Here is a 24,730-nt window from a genome sequence, read left to right as displayed (position 1 = left end):
AATGGGTGATTTCAAGTCCGGTGTTGGCCTTGGTGTTGGTGTTGAAATTTTGATCGCTTCCCCTTGCTCCAAAACATACTCAGAGTTTGTGAATTTGATTCAGATCACATTATTGACATCTCAACAACTAGTGAGTGACTTTTCGGGACCATCTTCATTTTATGTTTGGTGTTATAATCGTGTAAAAATTGACCTAACACCAACACCAAAAGGTCAACACTGAACTTGAAATCACCCAATATCATCTCTGACTCCTTGTTGACCACCCATTGAGGGACAAACAAGAATTATAGTTGCAAGTAATGTTCTATTATTGGCATTAAATAACTAGTACTCTAGAAACACCTTTATATTTATTTGTCCTTCAAATGAACTGCACTCACTCTCATATTCATTATAATCAATGTCCTTTGACTTGTGATATAAAATATGACATTATTTTTGTGTCTATATCATGTATTTGTTACTTGATGTGTTCTGACTCTTCCTGTTTTATGCAACTTACATTCAAATCTCTGTATACAGTATATTTGATTGAAAGGGTATTGTTGTAATCAGCAAAGAAACTGTAAGGAATAGTGAAGCTTGTATATAGAGACCGTTCGATGGACACAAAAGTGGTCTTTATGGGCAAGTTCCAATAATACATGTTTTAGCAAACACATTTCAAGGGAAAGCAAACTATTTGTAGACAGATGGTCACTAAAGCAAGTTCAACTGTAATTGTATTGCATTTCATTACCCAGCAGGGATGCCACATCTAGTTTCTACTTATACCTTTTAAATGACTATTCAACCTGGGGGGTGTTTCACAAAGATGCAAGTATTTTAGAGTCGCACTTAAATACAGAGTTGCGTACGGTATGAAAGGCTTGACCACATTGGTCAGATCGTGTAAGTAGGACGCGCACTACTGCATATCTATCAATAAGATCGCACGTTGCATATCATGTACGCGTTGGCATTTAAGTGCGACTTAAGTCATACTTAAATCTTTTTTAAACACTCCCCAGCACTATGGTGACTTGAAAATAAAAGCATGGAGTAAGGCCAGCGTTCGTAATGTAAAAAACACCAGCATTCCTTCACAGGGGATAGATGTCGAAGACAGGTTCTATTAATCTTAATCTTCAGGACTGACTTAAGCTGCTAAATGATGATTTTGTCAGAGTCGTGACTAGTTGTCCATATCTTTTCAGCAAAGACCTTAACAATCTCTGCATGGAAATGTGCTCGCTCGTTCCCACCTCAATTGAACATCCATGTATGAATATGTCATAATGAGAAGGATTATATTTCATATTTTTTGGCAGTTGTTCCTGTCATGAATTACAGAGCAATTTCATTATATACATACATCTTAAATGATTTGCCATTGCTTGTCCATTTTTACTTTTAGTTCTGTGGCTTGCAAACCCCAAACCTTTAACAATTAACATTCATATTTATTCAGATTTTTTTTCCATATTATATATAACCTATCTTAGTCACGTGTATAAGTGGACAAACTTATGAATTTATGCGATTCTGATTGCCGGTATCAAAATCAAATTTTAGAAATTAATTACAACATGTGGTTAGCTGCCTTATTCTTGATGCAACAGGGTTCATTTTGTGCAATGGTCTAACATCAGAATCAGCATTAATCGACATACAAATAGGTTAAGCTCATTTATTTATTGAGGTGGGAGTGAAATTATTTTTTTGTTATTCCTTGGCATGCTGTTTTTATTTTTCATGTTTTCCTGTTATACTTTATGCTATCAATTTATTTTGTTGCTTCAACATCTAGTGTAATACTTTTCCTTATAAGTTGCCAAACTGTTAGTTAATGTTTTCTTCTTCTATTGCAAAATAATGAAGTAGAGGCTTAGTTGATGTTAAGTTATTCGTTGCCAGCACAAATGCTCATTATTTGCACAAAAGTTTGTATCTAGGTTTGTCATATTTATTGTTTTACTCAGAATTTTACTTTGTAAACAATATAGCACTTTGAATTGTACTCATTTTGTAATGCTCAGACATACTGTTAAGAAGGTACCAGTTATCAACTTATTTGGGGTCAGTTTTGATCTATTTATTCTTGAGTATGATTGAAGTGCAAACTTCTCAAGAAATGTTTGTTGCTGCGACCAAACATAAAAATTTTGCGTGCAATTTTATCAGGACCAGATGTAGTGTGACCTGCTTGACCAAGATAAAATCGGCATTAAATATAGATTAAGGTGCATATATATATAGTATACTATTTATGGTTATGCATTTATATAATGTGGCTGCATTGGTGCAAGGATGGCATATTTATTACTAACCACTGTTGTGACATGGTATATTATTTACTATCCTAACCAGGGACTTGGAGGTACTTAATAATGCTACCAAAGACATTTCATGAGTTAATGGGCATTTAGAATATGCAGTGCAATCTGTCTGTTTTGTTCAAAAGTTGATTACAATACCATCTGAAGTGAAGTGCGAGACATACACAAGTTTTATAAATGGATATCATCAACCAAAAACTTTCACTTCTTTTTTTTTTCAACTGTTGGTGCGATATTATGACGCGATTGTGAGTAAAGTATGCTATCTCAAATGTTTGAGTAGTACCTATAAAGGTATTGAAAACAATTCAAAGTACTTCATATTTATTGATATATGTTTGGGGATTCTCTTTGGAGAGCTGAGACCAATCCCGTACCATAGAAACAGGTGCTATTATTGTGCTATCAAATGATGCAAAACATTTATCATGAAATAAGATTCCATGGTCAGTTATTTGTTGTTTTGAAATCATTCTTGTGCATATAACAAGTCTTGTGGAATATGGTACTGTTTTAACTACAATGGCGTAGTCGTGGTTATTGATATACCTTCTGTACTTGGCATAGTACTGCAGAATGATAATATGTCCAACAAAGTACTGCTTTGGTTTATTTCATTCTGTAAAACAAAGTTCATTCTTTCATTGTTGATACAACTCTGGAGAAATATTCAAGTGAAAGTGTGCTCTTTTTTTCATAGTTACTGTGAACAATTTTGTTTTGTTGATGTACATGTAAGGCTGAAAACCAATTTATCAATTCACCAACTTGATAACATACAGTGCACCTTGAAAATCACTATTATCAGCCACCTTTGTAAGGGGTCCTACAAGTCCTAAGGAGGCCTCAGAGTGAGTGTAAACATACATACAAAGTGTCATTTTCACAGCTGCACTGATATAAAAAGCACCCCCAGAACCTTCTCTGTTATAGATATTATTCCAAATATCTTTTGAATGAGAGTTGATTTGAATTCCTTGTCCAAATGCTTATCCATGAAGACGATACCTTTCTAAAATAGAAATTTGTTCAGAATGATATAATTTTGATGATTCATTTTAATCTTATAGGTTTACATAAACTCACAGGCCTGTTCTTGCTTTCTATAAAATGGTATAAGCTGAGCAGAGCCCTAAAACATATACAGTTGAGGCCAAAAGTTTACATACACCCATATACACCCATGGAATTCAGTGAAATTTGTTTGCTTGCTAAACATCGTAAAATTTACTATATCTTCAGAAAGATAAATACTACCATGACTACTTTGGTATCAAATGAAAGAACATATTAAGCTCTTTCACATAATTGGGATGCTGTTTGGATTATAGTATATTTCAGGTGGAATTTTCTTTGAAGAAAAAAAGTAATATTCATGCTAAATGTATGCTATTGTTTGTTAGTATATTTTCAAACATCGTTTCATAGAAATATATAAATGTCAAATCTATGATTTATATTAAAGTTTCTATCATGATATGTCTCCACTGAACAAAAAAGTGTAATCTGAAATGTTTGTGTTGAGAAGTAATTAGCAAAAATATGAAATGTTTTTGTTAATTTTTTATTTTCAATTTGTCTAAAATATTAAGATTTTTTGGGGGGGAGAATGACATCTAAATATTTTTCAGCCCCTGATGACAAAGCAATGTGATGAAGGGGCATGATATACGCATTTGTTTGATATCAAATTCGTCATGATAGCACAAATATGCACAAATATTTTATAAGATACAGAAATTTTTATGATGCTTGGCAAGTGTCAACTTTTCTTTAAATTTCCTGGGTGTATGTAAACTTCTGGCCTCAACTGTAGCTTGATTGATTATAGAGCTGTTTTCTATGATTGATTGCATTGATTATTGTGATTGATCAATCGTAAAAGTCAGCCCCATAATAATTTCCAAAGCTTTATGTTACAGGGCTCAGGGCCCCTTCTTACAACGAGATACGATTGATCCAATCAACCACAACAATGGAAAGCCATCAACATCTAAAATGCATGTTCAAAAATATTTTCTAGATATGATGTAAAGTCATACATTTATTTTTTTCTTGAAAATCAGGGTAGTTTTCTTTGCTTACAAAGGACATTGTGCAAGTTTCCTGGATAAGAAATTACATGTATGACATTGTTTGATTTCCATATAGTTTAGGTTGATCTGATCATTGGTAACTCTTTGTAAGATGGGACCCTGATCCACTGGCATACATGATATTGGAATAATAATAATAATAATAATAAGCATTAATTTATATAGCCCAGCTTTTATATGGATATATTCAGCTGCGCTTGTTCAGAGCTCTTTTTGCTTATGTCTACACAGCATATTTTCTTAACTAAAGAGATATGTTTTTAATTTTGATTTGAAGAGAGCCAAGGATGGAGAGCTTCTTATATCAATTGGCAGGCTATTCCATAGTTTGGGGGCAGCAAATGCAAATGCATGATCACCAAGTGTGACTTTTGTTTTGTGAAATGGGATCTGAAACAATAATTTATCTGTGGAACTTCGCAGGCTTCGACTGTGTGATTGGGTTTTAAGTTTGAGTAATTCTGTAATGTAATGTGGGGCTTGACCGATTAATGATTTATATACAATTAACAGAATTTTGAATGAAATTCTTTGACGTACAGGCAACCAGTGGAGTTCTCTCAGAAGAGGTGTAGTGGAACTGAACTTTGGGACACGGTAGATTAGTCTTGCACATGAATTTTGGACTCTTTGTAGCTTAGAAATGAGACTATAAGGGTCCATTCTTGAGTTTTTATGTGCCAAAGCTAGAACTAAATGGGATGTCAAACAATATTTCAGATCCTGATAATCTGATTTCATGTTAATTTATTTTGTAAGTATGTTTTTCTTGTAATTTGAGTGTTTTGTTTGTGCTGTGATCTTTTTCTTTTCATTAAGATAATCATCAATTATCTTGCCCTACGTAGACTAAGAAGGCAATTCTCTGAGGTATGCATATGTGTGCATATGTATGTGTGTGTGTGTGTGCGTTTTGCTACTTGTTCTATTGCACTATTGTTGTGTGACTTGCATTTCATAACTTGTGTATTATATCTACATGTATATTCCTCATAAACATGTATAAATACATATATTATATCAAATTGCAAATTATATGAGAATTAAGTGTATATAAACTGCTCTGCTTCGTAGAGAAGACAATGTACATTGATGTAAATTTCACATTTGCAGATATTGTAGATTTCAAGGCAAAGAGAGAATGAGGCGGAAACAAAACAAATTTCATGTGTACAGACTATTGTTGACTAATCATTGAAGTGTGTGCATTAGATTAATTTGAAAGAAACATTGTAAGAAAAGTGTAGGAAACACCTGAAGCATGTGCCCCAAATGTAATATATGAACAATATAAGATGTATGTTCGAGTTTAAGGTGAAATGATATGTGAACATTTATAAGCGATTTTTGAAAGCTTCCATAAGAATTTTGCAGTTTCACCTTCCTAAATTTATAGATTTTTTTTTTCATGCACGTTGTAACTGAAGAGAAACTCTGAAATGCATTTATTTCCTAAAAAAGAAAATGTATACTTTGTAAAAAGACAATGAGATATATTCCAGCAAGTTTAACTATTTGATGAGTGTTGACCATCTGGGATTTAGCTTCCACTCTCGGTGCTATTTGAGAGATAGCAGGATATGTATTTACCGGGGACGTTTCATGAACATTGCCTGACATATCACTTATGCTCTCTAATACTATACTTGAGTCATTTCTTGGAGCAATCAACTCTCCAAACCTTTTAAAAATTGACTGAGATTCACTCTTTAATTGGGAGGATAATTTAAGGCTTATTTCATTGAACTTGTTTTCAATACAAATGCAAAATTTGTATGGAAATTTTGCTATCATACCAAGTTGAATGAGATCCTGACTATTTCAGTTAATTTTAGCATTTGTGAAACACCCTCATTGACAAGTTGACATTCTCTTATAGTTACCATGGTAACAGTCACAAACCAGTCTTCTTAGTCAATCAAAACCAAGGATTTCACTGAAATAGAGCTGACATTTCGTTCAGTGCCAACAACTCTCATGAAACATTCTTGATTACCTATATGCTAGATTCACAAAATAAAATACAATTATTGCAATTGCACCCATTAAAATAATATAGATATGGGCATGTCTCATAGAGCTGTTCATACAGTTAAGAATGGCTGTAGTAACAGCTGTACTCTTACAAACCAATAGGGTATCCAGATTATGTTAGTGCATTATGCAAGATAAATTAGCAGATATGGATCAAACAGCCATACTTTAAACACACATTTTCAGTGCCAAGGTATTATATTTATGATTTAGGTGAAATTAATAAAAATTCAATTGTACACTGTTAAATTTCAGAGGTTTTGGCTTACATTGTGGCACATTGGGATCCGGTTGTTAATAAAGTCCTCTACATTACAAGCAGCTTTGTGAAACATGCTCTTGTGAGTCAATTGTAAACCATGATATAAAGAAATTTACAATTGACTATAAGATTAATTATACCTACATTGCATCTATATTACAGGACACAGAGTTGAAAATAAGTGATTTCTAAAATGATGTGATCCACCATGTTTTCTTGTGATATGAAAATGAATTTAAACAGCAAATTCTGGTGATGACTGTTAATTTGATTTTGTTTTGGGTACATATTTCTATAATCAGACTAAACAGATTTGAATTTGAAAATTTGACAGTAGTGTATTCAGTGGTCTTAAACACTCTTGAAATAAAAGGCAAGTTTTATGTCAAATATTTTTCTTGCTTGTTTTTTTTCCCTTGGTATTGAAAGGGAAGTGCACCCCGTCAAAAAGTTGATTTGAATTGATAGAGAGAAATCTGGCATAGTGCTGGAAATTTCATCAAAATCAGATTTTTTTAAATAGTTTTTTCTGTTTATCAAAATCAACTTTTGGTCGGGATAGACAGACCTACACTTTAATTCAGAGGTCAGCTACTATACAGTTCATCAAGATTATCTTGATATCCAAACCTTCCTTTATGTGATTATATCTCAAATTTCAGAATGAAAACTTGATATTCCTATAATGTAATTACTCAAAATTGAATGAACTAAACCTGTGCAATTGCAATTATATGCAATCAATATTGGGAAAGATTAATAGAATGGGATGTACCAACATAGGAAGACAAATTAATAATCCTGTAATTAAATAAACTGTTACTATTGTAGTGAGGAATAACTAATGTACCTTCTTGTTTATACCATACTACTTTGTACCAAAGAGTGAGGCGTTCTCTCAGTGTTTACCAGTTTGCTGTTTCTGCGTATGGGAAGTGACACCATTTTTCTTACGTAATTTATTTTTGTTTTCCATTGGAAACTGAAATACAGAATTGAGATGTGCAGAAATTCATGTGTTCCAGTGTTTGCTTTCTTTAGTACTGTGTAGCAGCAAAAAATAGGGGGGGGGGGCATTGAGCCCAAAAAGTCCCCAAATTAATCATCTGGGGCCCATACACAAAGCTTAGCAATGATCGTAGAACATATTTCTACGATTAATTGCATTGATTACAATGTACAATCAATCGTAAAAATCAAGCATACGATTAATCGCTAACCTTTGTGTTACGGGACCCTGGATCATTTGAAATGAACAGGGGAGCAATACATTAAGATTTGTCATTGATTTTCACTGACAGAGATGTTATAAGCTACTGAAAATCCTTGCATCTGATTGGCTGAGAGCAAATTAGTCAAAATTAGTTGGTGAAAATCACTGAAAAAAAAGTTATTCATGAAATGCTCCCTAGCTCTAAATAAAATAGCCCGATCAATTTGGTCTAACTTTGGTCCAAAACAGACATATGGGGTGTTGGAAGAAACTTGTGATGAACTGCTATTCGTTCCCTGAATCAGTCATAAGTTTTGAAAACAATTGTGAATTTACATTCGATTGCTAATCTGCTTCTTAACCCTAAAAGGGGAGACGGATTCCACCCCCTCTACATTTTTCACGATTGATCCGCCGTGCGAAATTTTTCAACTGCGCCTCTTGCTGACTTTTTACTTTCAAATCTCGCACAACTTTTGAGACCAAATTTGCGATGCCCGGGTACGCGTTTAAGAAATTACGCAACATTATGTAAGTGCATGTCAGACCTAAACTGCTCAAAAACGGTTATTTATGCAGGGCTCCACACTAACCTTTTTTCCTACTGGTCCAACCTGTCCATGTCGGACCAGTAGATACCCGGTGTTTCAATTTTTTACTGGTCCGAACCTAAAATTTACTGGTCCCCCCCAAAAATAAAGAAAAACATAACATTAAAAAATTGAGAATATTTTGCTTTCTTTTATTGCTTTTATTCCCCCCCCCCCCAAAAAAAAAAAATCATAAAACCAAACAGTACACAAAACATAATTCATGAGAGCCATTTTTTAAGATGCCAGAGACATTTATATGATTTACAAAAGAGATACAAATATAATTTGTATCAATTTGATATATTTTTTACTGGTCATGTCGGACCAGTAATTCTGGCTATATCTGAACAATTACTGGCCCAACAGCAATTTTTACTGGTCTGGGACCGGTGCCAATGTCGCGCATTGATTTATGTACAAATCCAATGCAAATTGTGTATTTAGCCAAAATTCATAAATGCATTCTACTTTTACTGATTAAACTTCATTAATTTTGTCTTGTTTATGATCAGAATTAAGTCTGCAACAATTTCCATCGAAAAAAAACAAAGTAAAAAAACAAAGAAATACATAAGAAAAAAAAAAAAAATACAATTAAAAATTGCAATACCAAATTTTTTTTTAGATACATTTGATCAGGATCCTACAAAGAGTCTCTAAATAAAAAAATAGCAGTTTTTTGGCCGTATGATACTTGATTAGAGCAAATGTTTTATTTCATGCATAAATTAGCATAATTAATTCATTAAATGAAAAATCTTACTATTTAAAAAAAAATAACCTTGTAGATTTTATTGCACACTACCACTGCAAATTTTTGCGGCGAAGGGCAAGAGGGGTTCAAATAACCCGGCTCTTTTAGGGTTAAAACAAGCAATGTAAACTGATTTGCTTCAGTTAAAATTGATCTATCAATTGTAAGATTGCAACAGAATATTTGCAAATGATTGTAAATAGTTTCTTGCAACATCCCCTAAGTCTAATTCTCATCGAGAAATCCTCAACTCACCAGTCGATCTAATTTCCACTTTATTTAATATAATTAGCAATGATCCAGGTCCTACTACTTCACAAATCACAATCCACTCACCACATCTGCAAATTTGAGATTTGCCATCACAGTATTCCATTTCTTTCAAACTTCTGTTACTCTGTCTTTCTTGTACTTCTGTTTTCACACTAATAATTTTAGTACCAAGACTGAATTCCCCTTAAAGTTAAGTGATAGACTTCTTTGGTCCAGAGATTGGACCTAAGCACAAAGTTGTCTTTTAAAATATCAACTGCACCATTACATTATTACAATGAAAACTTTACAGATCAAATCAGTTTTATATATATCCATATTTTATTCTCTATATCATACATTCAATGTATGTACATTTATGTTACTATTTACAGTTTCCTTTCCCTCGCATAGTGGATACAAGACAGGCAGAATATACCAAGGGCCCATTTCATAAATACTTGCAACTATTGTAACTTTGTCATTATTATATCTACCATGGAAACCTTAATTGTGATTGACTACTGAGCCATGTTACCATGGTAGTTACCATACCTGCAAGTCTCTTTGAAATAGGCCCCTGGCCTGGCATTGGTAAATGCAGTATATACACGCAGCCATTTTGTTATAAAAAAATATCAAGACACATTCCTCAACTCCCCCCCCCCCCCCCAAAAAAAAAAGGGGGTAAATGGAGGATTTCACTTTTTTTTAGCGTAGGCATTTGTTTTGATGTTGGGAGTGGTGCAGATTTTTACATCGACAATAGCAAATTGTCCTGCGATAAATCTCACTGGGATTTTACCTAACATAAATGTAATTTAGATCTTTTGAGGGTGTTGGAGCTAGGGAAAAAATGAAATCATCCACTGTCTTCAAAATGATTACCAAAATAATTCTTAAAATTTGAATATAGAAACATACAGATATTAGATATTTCTGTAAAAGAAAACATTATTTTGCATTTGATCCATTTTCAAAACTTAATTCTTTAAACTCTTTCCCAACCCTGATTCTTATTTAAATATATCAACTGACAAAATAAGCTATCACATAGAGATGCTTCTAATGTTCCACTTACTAACACCATTTCAGAGTTGGCATGAATGTGTATGTTCAAATTACAGGTTTAAAAATGATGTTCTATGAAAACTTAACGTGGATTGATCTTGTTCGAACTGCAAAATGACTGATTTCTTAAAAAATTCTTGTTAAAAATGAGCGATGAAAGTTTTTGTTTATGATAGAAATAAAACGGTCCTTCAGGAATCCCTTGCTTTTGACCTGGCAATGTAAAGACATACATTAAATAAATATTTACAGAGTTACACTCAGTAAAAAAAATGAAGACAAAACAAACATCACAACCTACAAACACCAAGTACAAAATTACAATAAAATATACTATTTGATGCCTAAAAAAACACTATAAAAGATTAACTTTAAAATTAGAACATAACTTTAAAATTAGAACATACCTGTAAGATGCATTCGCTCTTGCATATTCCACAAGTACATTTGGCTGTACAGCGTCCATTTTGACCCACATGCCCCTACACGACCCCACCCCCTAAATTAATTTACCTTTCTTTTAAATTAAAAAAATCATTAATATGCAGCTCGTAAATGTACTACTGAACTAATGCAAAAGTCACGATCCAGAAAAAAAGACACTGAAGTTTGAAATTAAACATATATATTGTTCAGCTTTGAGAAGCATTAAAATATAAGATTAATAATACAGCCTTTTATGTTGTAAGAGTACTTCAATTATCTTAATGAGGAATGTGACCCACGCCTAATCTTAATGATACACAGAAATTATGTGTTTTTATGACATACCATGTGATGTTTTCACATGCTTACATTCAACAGATGTCAGCAAAATATTGATATACATCTCTAGCATCAATTGTGAAGAGAATAAATTACAAAGTAGTTCATCAAACAAAAGTCTGAATACATCTTCATGTATATACACCATGTATGTAGCATCTAGATATTCTCAAAGACCAAAAGCAGTGATAAATATTGAAAACCTTGCTTAACCAGCTTTACATACATTTATATGAGCACATTTGTTATACCCACAAGACAAACTAGCATACCCTCAGTAAGATACAATCATCTATCCGCTATATTAAAATACAATTTTAATAAAATAGAAAATGTACTATCACATCCATGAAATATCCTGTTCTTGCCTAACCATGTTCTCTTTTCCTTAATATAAATATGCACAGCAAACATACCTATAATACTCTGAAAGTGAAAGATTTGGTTGTAAACTTCTGATCATGGCAGAAATTCCCATTCAACAACTCGCCAGAGCAAAAATGCCCACATGACATTTACAACCCCCCCCCCCCCCCCCCCCGGCCTTCAAATTAAGCCCAAAATCGGATGTACAATGAGAAAGTTATGACATTTTAAAGTTTCGCTTATTTTTCACAAAACAGTGATATGCACAATTCAGTGACATGCAAATGAGACACAACCGATGATGTCCTTCACTCACTGTTTCTTTTGTTTTTTATTGTTTTTGTTTGAATCATAATATTTCTTTTTTTTTTACAGATTTGATTATAAGGACCAACTTGACTGAAACAAAGTATCAAACAATGCAAGTTCCACATGTTCATGGATCAATTAATTGTTGTTTCACTTGACAATGAGAAAATTAGAATATTTCATATAATAAAATACAAAAGAAACAGTGAGTGGATGATGTCATCAGTCTCCTCATTGGCATACTGACCTGACCAGGATTAGCACATAACTGTTTTGTGAAATGAAGCAAAACTTTAAGGTGTCATAACTTTATTTTACATCCGATTTTGATGAATTTTTAGGTGTTGTGCTTGTTTGGTTCTTCTCTTTTTATTCAAATCCATTTTTTATTGGGGTGGACTTGTCCTTTGAGTTAACACAAACTCTACCCCCCTCCCCCAACACACACTACCATCCACAGGGATTTGTCATCTTAAGAACAGGGTAGTTGGTAGATAGATACAGTTGTAACTTGTACCAATTGAGGAAAATGGAAATACTTGCCCTCTTAAACATTCTCAGCACTGCCATAATTCCTATGTATTTTACAATTTAAATTTATGCATGATTATAGTGCAAAAAGGTCTTTCATGTTCCATAGCGATGGGGAAATTTAAAAAATTAAATAAACTAATAACAAAAACATGCTTGTAAAAACTGTTACAATGAAGTATTCATCTTGGTCATGCTCAGTCTTTAAAATGAAAGTTTGTTTTGATGGGAAGGAGTTTGGTCTCAACATCATCTACTTGAAAACTTCCATGCAGACATCAAGTCATCTCCTCAAAGGCTGTAAAACCACATGTCACAGCCAGAAATATAAAAATATCACATCAAATGTTCCTTTTTGAGCTAGAAATCATTCTAAAGTATCAATCTAGTTTTCAGAGATCGACTGTGAGTTTCCAAATGTATTTTGTGCGAGCTCAATTAGGGCCATAGCCCCTAATAATTTGTCCTTATGCTCTTGTTGTTGTTCTCGTATGAGCTGCCTCACCATCGGTCTCCGTCCACGCTTTGGTGTTGTCTCCTCGCCCGCGTCACTAGATTCTACGCTCTCGGTCCTGAGCCTCTTACGAGTGTTTGTATCCCTGGGTCGTCTGGATGTAGGTGTTCTCATGAGTGGGCTTGATGAACTGTAAAGAGTGGCTTCTACTTGTCTCTTTTGATACCTACACAAAAAAACAAAAAGATTCAAAATGTTGTTTTAAATAAAATACATGAATGCAAGATACATTAAGACTTTGGGAAGCATTTCATGAAAAGTTTATCGTCAGTGATTTCCAGAAGCTTATTTTGTTTCATGAAATGCTCCCCTTTACATCAAGGCTTCCTTTGTAGACAATAAAACAGTCTCTATGAGCAAGTTGCATGAATGATACATGCTTAAGTAGGTATAACTCAATTACAACTAGTCAGCATTCAGAATAAAGTGGTGGTTCTTTTGTACAAGTGGATGGTATACAGGAAGTCTCACTACAAATTAATGTCATAAACTTTCAAAACCAGAACAAAAATAGCACCCAGAATGGCAAATACGCATATAACAAAATGACCTGCATGAATATCATACGGATCCATAATAAAGGTAATTTGGAAATGAAAGCAAAAAACAGGTCCTATACTAAAGTAAATATATATATATATATTAAATTCACCAGAATGTGGAGCAATAGGATATGAAATGACAATACTGATAGCTAAAGACTGTTTAAATTCTAAAGGTATCAATAATATTTTGGGGGTCTCTGAAACAAATGAATGACCAATAGTGCTGATGTTAGGTGTGGGCACCTGTTATTTTCTATTGGTGGAAAACCACTCTGCTTGCAGAAATAATATCACAGGATCTACTTTCATGAAGTACAACTACGTATTTCTCCCATTACAGGCCTTAAATCTAAAGTGTCCTCAGGGCAAGACCAGACTTTCTGAAGGGAATGCTCCAATGTCATAGCACAAATTAAAGAGATTTGAATGGCAACAAAAATCTCTGGCCAATTAGGGGATCTTGACCTTTGAGGTTAATCAAAAGGACATCTGCAACCATGGCCTTAGAATGACATTGCACAGCAAAATCTAGTTTTTTAATTTGGCCTGGGAGAAGTGTATGCCCCTGTTTAATAGACTGACTTCATATTACTTGAAGTGTCAGACAGAATTGCTAAGTGGTGGAAGGAGTCAACAAATACAAATTGACCAAGGGTTTTTTTTTTTTTTTTTTTGCTAATCATTTCAGATAAAGAGATAAACCACAAGGCTACTGTTGCCAATGAAAGTGTTACGGAGTGACCCTGAGCAACAGCTTTTTAGAGACGTTAAAGTTCTCTTCTCTAACTTACCTCTGTAACCATTCGGCAACTTCTTCACTGTTCTCATCGGTCCTGACGACTTCTTCCACCTGTACTTGGGTTGTCTCTCGACGAAGGCCGGCATATGGATGCTCCGGACAATGTCTGTTTGCATGTGTGAATCTGGATTGACAACCTGGCAACAACAAAAAACATTTAAAGGCACTTAGCAATTATGTCCAGGATTCTAAATATTGGGTACGCTAAACCTCAATTATTTTCTTTTTAAAATGAATTACATTTTGTCTGAAATTTTCAGTTTTAGGCATACTGCACCTTTTAGTTTTTCATAAACAAATTTTGCTACTTCAGCAATTTAAATTCATCCCTTTTAAAAAATATATTTGAATTACAGTACACATGTGTATGTACATCAAAACCTCTTATATTCAAATGTTAGAAACTTGTATACCAGTGGAGATATTTTGCAATTAAGTATTATTGCAAAACTTGTGGAGAAATAAGTAGAAGCACAAAAAAATACATTATTTGATGGAATAATGTTCTATTTTTCCATCATTATTAATTTACAAATCTTCTTTCCTTGCTTAAGTCATACAAATCCCCATTTTGAAGATGTTACAAACTGGAATATAACCAAATCCAATCTGAAAAAGTTAGATTCAGTATAATTTGGAATTTGAATCAATCCTGCTGGTAAGTACCTCCTTTTTTTTTTGCTTTTCTAGGAATTCAAGAAACCTGAATGGATCAAACATGGATCGAGGATTTTTTCTTCATTTTAACTACATATTTCCGGGCAGCTCTTGGCTAATTCTAACTTTTCTCTGTGGCAATACTGGGGGGTGTTTAATAAAGCCGTTTGTAAAATAAGAGCAACTTTAAGAACGACTGGTGAACCTATCTTACGCACTAAACCATCGCCAGTGAACATTTTGGTGTATACTATTTACCACAAGAAAGGATCACCAGTCGTTCTTAAAGTTGCTCTTGACTTATGAACAGCTTTAAGGAACACCCACTGGGTCAAGCAAGACTAACCTGGAACTGAGCAAGCGAAAGGTTTCTCTCCTGTATGTAATCTCTGATGGGTCTTCAACTGACCGCTCTGAACAAAAGCTCGGTTGCAGTTTGGATAGTCACACTTATATGGACGTTCTCCTGTTTTCCAGAAGATAAAAACAAAGAATGTGTAAGTTAAAATTTGTTAAAGGACAAGTCCACCCCAACAAAAAGTTGATTTGAACAAGTAGAGAACAATCCAAGAAGCATAACACTGAAAATTTCATCAAAATCAGATGTAAAATAGGAAAGTTATGACATTTTAAAGTTTTGGTAAATTTCACAAAACAGTTATAGGCACATCCTGGTTGGTATGCAAATGAGGGGACTGATGACGTCACTCACTATTTCTTTTGTATTCTATTATATGATATATAAAATATTTTAATTTTCTCCTCATTGGAAGGTGAAACAAGTTTTCTTCCTCCATGTATACATGGGGAATTACAATTGTTCTAACATTTTATGGTTCAGTAAAGCTGGTCATTATTGTCAAATCTGTAAAAATGGAAATATTGTATAATTCAAACAAAAGAAATAGTGAGTGAGGGACATCATCGACTCTCTCATTTGTGTGTTGCCGAGTTGTGCATATAACTGTTTTGTGAAAAATAAGCATACATGTAACTTTAAAATGTCATAACTTTCTTACTTTACATCCGATTTTGATGAAATTTTCAACGTTATTCTTGTTTGATTTTTCTCCATTGATTAAAATCAACATTTTTCTGGGGTGGACTTGACCTTTAAATAATAATTTTTATCTATAAATTGTTCTTCAAAACAACATTTTGTAACATCGCTTATCGAAGGTACATAATGACGAAGCGGTTCAAGGGTCAAGCCTTAAGCCTATTATATTTGCGTTGTTTACAAATGGATCGAGGGATCTACACGAGATCGGTCTGGTATGTAACCTCTCGTTTTTAACCTTTTTATTAACATATTTTTGCACCTTCATACGCATATGATTAGGCGTATGAAGGTGTATAGATAAATAAAATGATACAAATTTACGTTATTTCTATCTTCAATTTTCAAAGATGGATTTTCTAGGGAAATCCATCTTTGTTTACATGTCCTCTTATATGCCTATGGAAGGGGTTTCAAGGCTTCGTGATGAAGAAGTATATGTCAAAATATTTAAAAATATCATCACGAAGTCCTCAAGGCTAGCCCCTGCCCCAGTTAGCAAAATAGACTTTCGTCTTTCGTCAAGGACAAGGTCTTATTTTTTTTATACTGACGGCCTAAACTTGAACTTAGTCATGTCATGATATAGCTCACGAATAGACTTCTTTTCAAAGAGATAAATCTTGTCTCTTTCTTTCTTGTTTTCTTCCTCCATTATCATATAATTTCATAAGAAAAAAAAGGTTAACTTATAATTATGACTATGTAACTAGGTCAGCTCAGCAGTTTTCACCCAAAAAAATACATGATCTTTCACACAAATCAAAATGTTTAGCATAGCCTACACTACGTTATTCTCTAACTGTAAATACAAGTAATAAATGTCTGACTGAGAAAATGAGAACTGATGACAAAATTGACATCTGAATCTGATGTCCAAATTTTTATTATAATTTAGCCAAACCAAAGCGAGCCCTATCATTTATGATGATTCTTTGACACTCTCTTTCAATTAATTACCTGTATGCGTTCGAAGGTGTGCTGTTAATGACTTTTCTCGGGGAAAGATCCGATCGCAAATAATACACTGAATGACATCTCGACGGATTTCACTGCTCCCTGCCTTCTGCAACTCTGCCACCGTCTCTGCCCTCGGTCTCCCCCTACTTGACCCTCGTTCGACGGGCGGGGAGCCACCGCAAGAACTGCTGCTGGCAGATGGGCTGAGCTCGACGTTCCCTGCACTCTCCGACCATTTCCAGGGATAAAAGTAGCAGATTCCAGGACTCACAGGACTTAAAGGCGTCAACGATAATTTTGGTGGTCGAACTGGTGATCGAATTTCAGTGTTAGGCATGATCTTATACGGCGAATTCTTCAAAACGTTAGCCATTTTCAGCTGTCTGTCGTCCCGTTCTCTTCTTGATCTCGCGCGTTTACAACAAACCGATCTCGAATTTGGCGCTACAAAATGCTCCGGTGCAAGGTGTTATGGGAGTTTTTTTCAAGCGGGCTCTTTAAAGGATAGCCTCAAACTAACAACTTAATTTTGTTTGCAAAGAGATAACTCGTTTGCTCCCCCTTTTCTCTTTTTATACATTGAAAGAATTGAATTATTCACTCATTTTTCATATAATGAAAAACTTATATAGTTTTTTTCGTTCATCTCATGTTGTAAAAAAGCATATTTTTGTCAGCTTTTTAAGTCGATCCCTGATAAAGTAAGATTTAGACAAAACCTGAACTTCCATATATGGTAATTGGTGTTATCAGCTGTCTTGTCGGTACTACAAGCAATATTTGTTTTTGCCTGGATTATTTACCTTGATTACTGTGTAAGATATTGATCTTATCTTAGACGAAAATGATAAAAAGTTTAAATTTGCAGGACATTTTTCTTGCAGTCTCGCTTGATATGATTATGATTCCCGATTTTCATAAAACCGGGCGAATCTAAAAGTAAAGGGGGGTATTTCGGTGTATATAATGGTCGCTAGAAATGAATTATTCATATTTTGGACATGTATATTTAATGTATGATTTTTTTACAACTTAATGAGGATTTTCTTTCACCTCAGGTTTATACCTCATTATTATCAGAAGGGATCTGAATCAGATAAACGTATTTGAACCCCGGGATTTGAACCCCTTTTAAATGTTTTGTCCAAGAGAGCGAGAGCGCGCGAACATGCATGATATGCTACTGTACTAACTCGTACCATATATGCATGACGTACGTAATCTAGCGCAGGCTGGAAGCTCGAAGTACGGATCCTTCCAGCGCAGCATGCCTGCCGCCGAGCCCTCGCTCTCGTTCGATGTAAACATTGCATAGCTATTTTTCCGCGCGTGCTTCCTATTCACTTTGTGTACAGTTTTATCGCCATTTTTAATGACGGGGGTTTCATTGAGAGAACGCATTTTATAGCGTTAAATATCTTTCTAATCCTTCATAGAACGAAGGATTTTATCACAATGGAGGTTACTTACACTATAGGAGTAAGTAACCGTTTCCTTTTGGACATGGATACGGTGTCCGATCCACAGGATATCTTTGCTGAAAAGGAACAACGAATGAAGGAGAAGAAGGAGAAAAGCAGCAAACCCAAACAGCCAAAGCCTGCGAAGAAACCAGAACCAGCCAAAAAGGCCCCAGAACCTGAGCAAAAATCGAGGAAAGAAGGTATGAAAGCTTCCTTTTTTCTTAGAAATGAAATGTATGATTTATGATGTGTCTAAGGTAGTATTTTGTTACCTCCCCCATTCAATATGTAGGTTTTAAAACATCTTGTAAAATTATGTTCGTGGGGCCTAAAAATAAATTTTCTCCATGCTCCGTGCACCACCACCCTAACCCGGCATGCTTTTCATACATGTTCATGCCGCACGTGATGTACGGACTACGGGATATTGCAGTCATTGACATTGACATTGCGTTTACTATTTAGCAATTGAATATAAAGGTCTAACTTTAGACTCCAGGGTATTGTGGAAAGAAGTACTGTTAAGTAAGGGTTGATTTTGAAATTAAAAAAATTTGTTTGGTAATAAATGAGGGGCATGAAGCCATGATTTTTATGAATGAATTTAATTTCCAATTCCACATGGAAAAGAAAAATGGATGCCAACTTCAGTCCGACTGTCGGTTCAGCTAATTTGACCAGGCCCAGGCAGCAGGGACTACAGCTGGCAGCCATTTGTTTCAAGGAGTTTGTTTTTACATGTATTCCTCCTCGTACACGGACAGCTCGCGATCGTGCAGCGCCATTAGGGGTTAATGCAAAATCCCCCGACGGGGCTCATCGGTTTTTGTCTTTATTTCATCAAAATATAGGCCCGAATTCACAAAGGTGGTTTTGAAAACCAATGGTTGAATCCATGGTTCATGCAGATTTAAATTACGCTTAATTTCGCACGTATCAGGCGTGTGTTTAAAAAATGTCCAATGCTGATGCGCGCTTTTGTCACAGTGTGCCAAATTGACGCCTGTTACCATGGTTAGATACGCTATTTTATTCATGAGTCCACTGTTTGAAGAGTGGACTCATGAATAAAATAGCGTGGATAACCACGGCAACAGACCACAAAGAAGAATTGTACAGGAAACCCGCGCATGCGCGATACGCTCGTTCGATCGCCAGCGTAGTGCGTGACGTCATGTTTCATTCACAAATCTTGAGCTGTGATCTCATTGGGTGTTTTGGCTCTCATTTGCATATTTTCCCATAATACAAAACCTATGTAGTGCGAGAAGTTTCTCTGCGAACCACCGATCAACCTCATACTAAACACGACGTATTTCCTTCAAGATTTCGAGTTGAAAATCTCATTTTCTTCATACGGTGTAGCTACATTACCTCGGAAAATCTGATGATATTTTGCGGACTTCTCGTCATTTGGTAAGTCATATTTTTGAAGATATTTACCGTCGAGAAGTGAAAATCGCACGACTGTGTTCGTTGTTTACTGTGTGTCAATGTGTGCAAAGTGTATGTGAGCGACATGTATTGGTACAGAGCGACATACGGAAAACCGTCTACACCGAGGTTTATTTTGTGAACTGTTTTGCGGTGGTGTTTGTGCTTAGTCCGCAATGGTGTATATAAAGCATGGCGTACGTTGTGTTGTGATCGGGCTTCGCTCGGTTGTTCGTGCATGGTTCGTGAATGGCTGTGGAATGTGTGTGAGCTCGGCCATGCGGCCTTGGGGCGTGTATGTAATGAATGGCAGCTGCACCTGTTGTTGTGTATGGCTCTGAAATTGAAGCTCTGCTTGTATTAATGGAATGGCGAATATCATACTCGTAGTATTTTAGGAATATAAGTTTGGGCATTTTATTTGTTGGGACTTTCGTGATACTGATTTTACTTTTAAAACTGGACACTGATTTTTTTTTTTCGGTAAAGCCAGGGACAATCAATGGAATTGTTGAGACATGATAATATCATAGAGCTATAGCTCTATGATAATATCAATAATTATAGACCCTACAGAAATACAGGAAATTAAATTGAAAAATAATGCAAATTATAATCACTGAAGTGCGGATGTGTACCAAATTGATATGGATGGAGATTGATTTTGATTTTGTTTCCTTCAGTATTTTTTTTTTGCAAAAATCAAATATTTTCCTGCCCTGTTCTTTTTCTTATCAATTTTTTTTATCTTTGAATTACCAATTATGACAGCAATAAATCAAACTCAAAAGTTCAAACTATGGTCTATTTTCATTGTATAATCTACAGCATAATCCGAAGATGACTGACACTGATTGAAAGACTGTATTTCACAAGACCCAAAGGACAAAGGTCGAGAGCTACAAGTTCACATCGCATTTTACAACTGCTCAAGAAGGTGAAGGATTTGGGGATCACTAAATCAAGACGACGATATTCGGATATAAAAACAATTTTATTTTTATATGAGATAATCTTTCAACTTTATTTTTACTTAAAATTGAAGAAGTGAATAATCTTTACAAATTATGAATATGATGCTGAGAAGGATCGAAAACCATTCTGTCAACAATGATGCACTGTAAAAATGCTATTATGTATATATGGTCATAATGTTCTTGTGATTTATTTGTAATTAATTTATGTATTATGTTGTTTCACTGTTGAAAATAATTCAAACAATGTTTAATATGTGAATTGCATAGTAGTTTAAACATTTTAAACAAGTGTTTAAGAACTTTATAAACAACAAAGTTTAAACTCTAATATTTAATCATCAATAAATAAAGCATGGTTGTTTAAGATTTTGAACACTTGTTTAAACTGTTTAAACTACTATGGGATTCACACAGTAAACAGCATTGTTTGAATTATTCTTAACATATAAATATAAATTATATATATATATATATATATATATGCTCAATAAATTCTTATGCATTAAATTTGCCTTCAATAAGAGTTTCCAGTTCAGTATGAATTATACAAAAAACATGGAATTCTGGAATGACATTCACTTTCACGGAATACATGTAAAACACTGTTCATGAAAAGTATAATGAAAATCATCAAAAATAAATTAAAGCCAAACTGTAAAGAGTAAGCCAACCCCTATATCATGATTTCTTTTAATAAAGATTTAACAATTTGCAACTGCATCAACTTTATTATTTTTATATGTCACTATAATACCCCAGTCACATTTCCCCTACGGCGGCCGTACGGCAAGTCGAAAACAGCAGTTTAACATTATTTTGTACCAGTGTACATATACATGGTTTGAATAAAAATGAATAAAACGGCCGTTTTCGACTCGCCGTACGACCGCCGTAGAGCAAATGTGACTACTATACTAAGGACGTCAACATTTAAAGAACATCTTTTAATGGAAAACTGGAAAGGATTGATATAAAGTCCAACGAAGTTACTTAAAGCCAGATTTATTCACATATTGATCAATAAATTTACCCCATACTTTCTACATCTTTTGAAATTGTGATTTAATTTTCTGAATGCGTGTTTTGGTTCTGTCAACCATTGTTTTTCATGTCTATGACAGACTCGTACCTCGGTCACATTTGCCGCACGGCGAGTCGAAAACAGCATTTTTATTCATTTTTATACATGGATAAACCACCAATATGAAGCTGGTACAAAAACAATATTAAAACGACTGTTTTCGACTCGCCGTATGGCCGCCGTAGAGCAAAATAATGTGACCGAGGTATAAGGACATAGCCCCTCGGTCCGTGAAATCCCAAGATTAATTGTTCCGAGGCTTCCAAATAATTAATAATTCATTAGACGGGGTCCCAAACTTCTCTTTATAAATTGAATGTTTTTCAATTTCGGATAAAATTAATATAACTTTCATACTTAATAGCTTTCTGTTAAAGTTTATAATTCGTATCCAATTATTTCGTTTTTAATATGAATTATAAGTATTTTCATTTGTTTCAGGGGCGGATCCAGGATTTTTTTTAAGGGTTTCAACCAAAAATAATTAAGGGGATTTGGTCTTCACTTTCTAAAGGGGGGGGGGGGGCACGCTTCTGTTTTAACACCATTTTTAAATTCCAAATTTTACTTGTGCCTCTCAATGGTGGGGGGGGGGCGCGCACGTGCCGGCTGTGCCCCCCCCGGATCCGCCAGTGATTTTTATTGTTCTTTCATTTGTTCACCCATGATCACGAATGTTTTCATAATGCATACATGTACCTCACGATTTTTTTTTAAATACGATTCTAAATGTTATGAAAATAGTTCGACAGGCCTAATTTTTTTGCATACCACACTCATGGAGCTACTGTTGCTACTCTGCATCAGCGTGTAGTGTGCGAGAGGGGGGGGGGGGTAGGATGGTCGCAAAGAGCGATCGAGCAAAAGAGAAAGTGGTCCATAAATGAAGAGGGGATGTTGAGAATTGAGATCATGTGTGTGTGTTTGGGGGGGGGGTGTTCGAAGCGAATGTTGTCACTGCTGATTACGATGATGGTTGATTAATCTTTACATCTTAATTTGGGCGATTTTGGAAATGTTTTCTTGTACTGGGGAGAGGTGAGTGATTCAGTAAGTTTCCATAGAAGTGCAGTTTTAAAGTTACAGAAGAGGATTTCACCCAATGACGGGAATTCGGGAAACACCATTTTCAAGCAATACTAATTCGATCACGTGCCATCGGCTTTAGGGCCGAGTGTTCTCGTTCACATTCCAACTTTCATTTCATAAATAGGCACTCTTACAAATTAGGCCGATGCCGTTGTAAAGATAACTATTTTTGAAGCGTTATTCAGATATAAAATATATAAAGACAATTGAAATTGAACAATTCATCAAAATTTCCAACGATATTCAAATAAAAATAGTATCAACTCGTGTAGAGATAGGGGTGAACAGACGAAATACATGCTCCTAAACGTTCAGACAAATCAATTAACTTGATATCTATATCTTTCGATGAATTGTTCAATTCCATCAGAAATATGCTTCATGAAGTCTTGTCAGATTGTTGAATGTGAACTTCTATTGGAATCTGTTGAATCACGTACCCCTCCCGATCCAAGGTATAGATTTCCCAATCACCATAGATAACATACGGTTACATATATGGTATCTTATTTACATTGTTAGGTACTGACAATATCTTCATAAATACATTCACAATTATTTCATGAAATGTCACCATTGCCGTGGCTGTGACATGTTAAAGCCTGAAAGCTATTACATAAAATATTGTTTGCACTTTGATATAATAGAGGTCAGATATATTCTTGTCATCTAATATAAACATTCCATTATTATGAACCATGTTTCAAAATGGGTAAGAAAATTACATTACCATCGGCATCCAGATAATTAGTCCATGATTAGACCAGGGAGATCGGAGTCTACCCCTTTTTTTGGAATTTCTATTTTCTCAGCACATCGGAGTGAGGAAAATCCACCAAAAACCCTATATTGGTATTAAATGATAACCATTTATTGTAAACAACGTTTAGGACTGAGGGAATTGGGGGAGAGGGTATGGGGAGGGAGAGTATTTCATTTTCCAATAAAATGCAAAAGTATATTATTTTCGTGAACATGAACGAAATAAACAAAAAGTTAATAGCTCAATATCTTTATTGAATTGTTCAGTAGAACAATAATACTAGCTGTAATAATGTTAAAACATTTCAGTCATTGTAATTACATGTGTTTCATCAATCTCAATATATTGACAATGAAAATAATTTTTTAATATAGAAAATATATTTTATATGACTATTGTGAATTTTAAATAATCCCATTTTAGATCGTTGATTAAACCACCTTTCTGAAAACAATCACTTTGATATCTCATGTAAAATCAATTTTAGATAAAAAAATATTTTCTGTTAAAATTGATTTCTAAGATGCCTGTCTGAAAGTTGATGAAACACCTTAGCTCGAGTAGAAATGCATAATACAAAGATATTGAATACTCAAACTCTTATAATGATATTGTCCAGCAAAACAGAAAATTGTCAAATAGTTAATTAAAAATAATTGAATTATAAACCAACAATTAAGTCAAATAGAATATGAAAATTATAACACACAATCACGTCACATTCGTTCTCACTCTCGTAGTTGTAGGATGGGGGGGGGGGCGGGTCGGGCGTCCGGACACTATATTTTTGAAGCCTTCTTTTTTGTCTTTGCATTACACTA

The 24,730-nt window shown here is 34.5% G+C and overlaps 2 protein-coding genes across 3 annotated transcripts in view; one reads left to right on the top strand and one right to left on the bottom strand.

Annotated features, from left to right (window-relative positions):
• Window positions 1–9,844: 9,844 nt before the first annotated feature.
• Window positions 9,845–17,546, bottom strand: LOC129271586 (zinc finger protein 367-like). The gene is made up of 4 exons (XM_054908899.2): window positions 17,103–17,546; window positions 15,429–15,548; window positions 14,418–14,562; window positions 9,845–13,247 (listed from the first exon to the last, which is right to left on the bottom strand). Exons 1-4 carry the CDS (start codon window positions 17,473–17,475, stop codon window positions 12,953–12,955), a joined length of 933 nt encoding a protein of 310 aa, XP_054764874.2. The 5' UTR covers window positions 17,476–17,546; the 3' UTR covers window positions 9,845–12,952.
• The window catches only part of LOC129271043 (SERPINE1 mRNA-binding protein 1-like), a 22,703-nt gene continuing 15,250 nt past the window's right edge, over window positions 17,278–24,730 (top strand). Inside the window, exon 1 of one of the 2 annotated variants that reach the window (XM_054908391.2) lies at window positions 17,278–18,765. In XM_054908391.2, the coding sequence (XP_054764366.2) occupies window positions 18,558–18,765 (208 nt within the window). In that variant the 5' untranslated portion in view covers window positions 17,278–18,557. The remainder of the gene's footprint in view (window positions 18,766–24,730) is intronic. The other variant, XM_054908392.2, reaches the window with a different exon arrangement.

Source organism: Lytechinus pictus, chromosome 11 (genome assembly GCF_037042905.1).
Source record: "Lytechinus pictus isolate F3 Inbred chromosome 11, Lp3.0, whole genome shotgun sequence".
Taxonomy (NCBI): Eukaryota; Metazoa; Echinodermata; class Echinoidea; order Temnopleuroida; family Toxopneustidae; genus Lytechinus; species Lytechinus pictus.
This window is presented reverse-complemented; position numbering and strand designations above follow the sequence as displayed.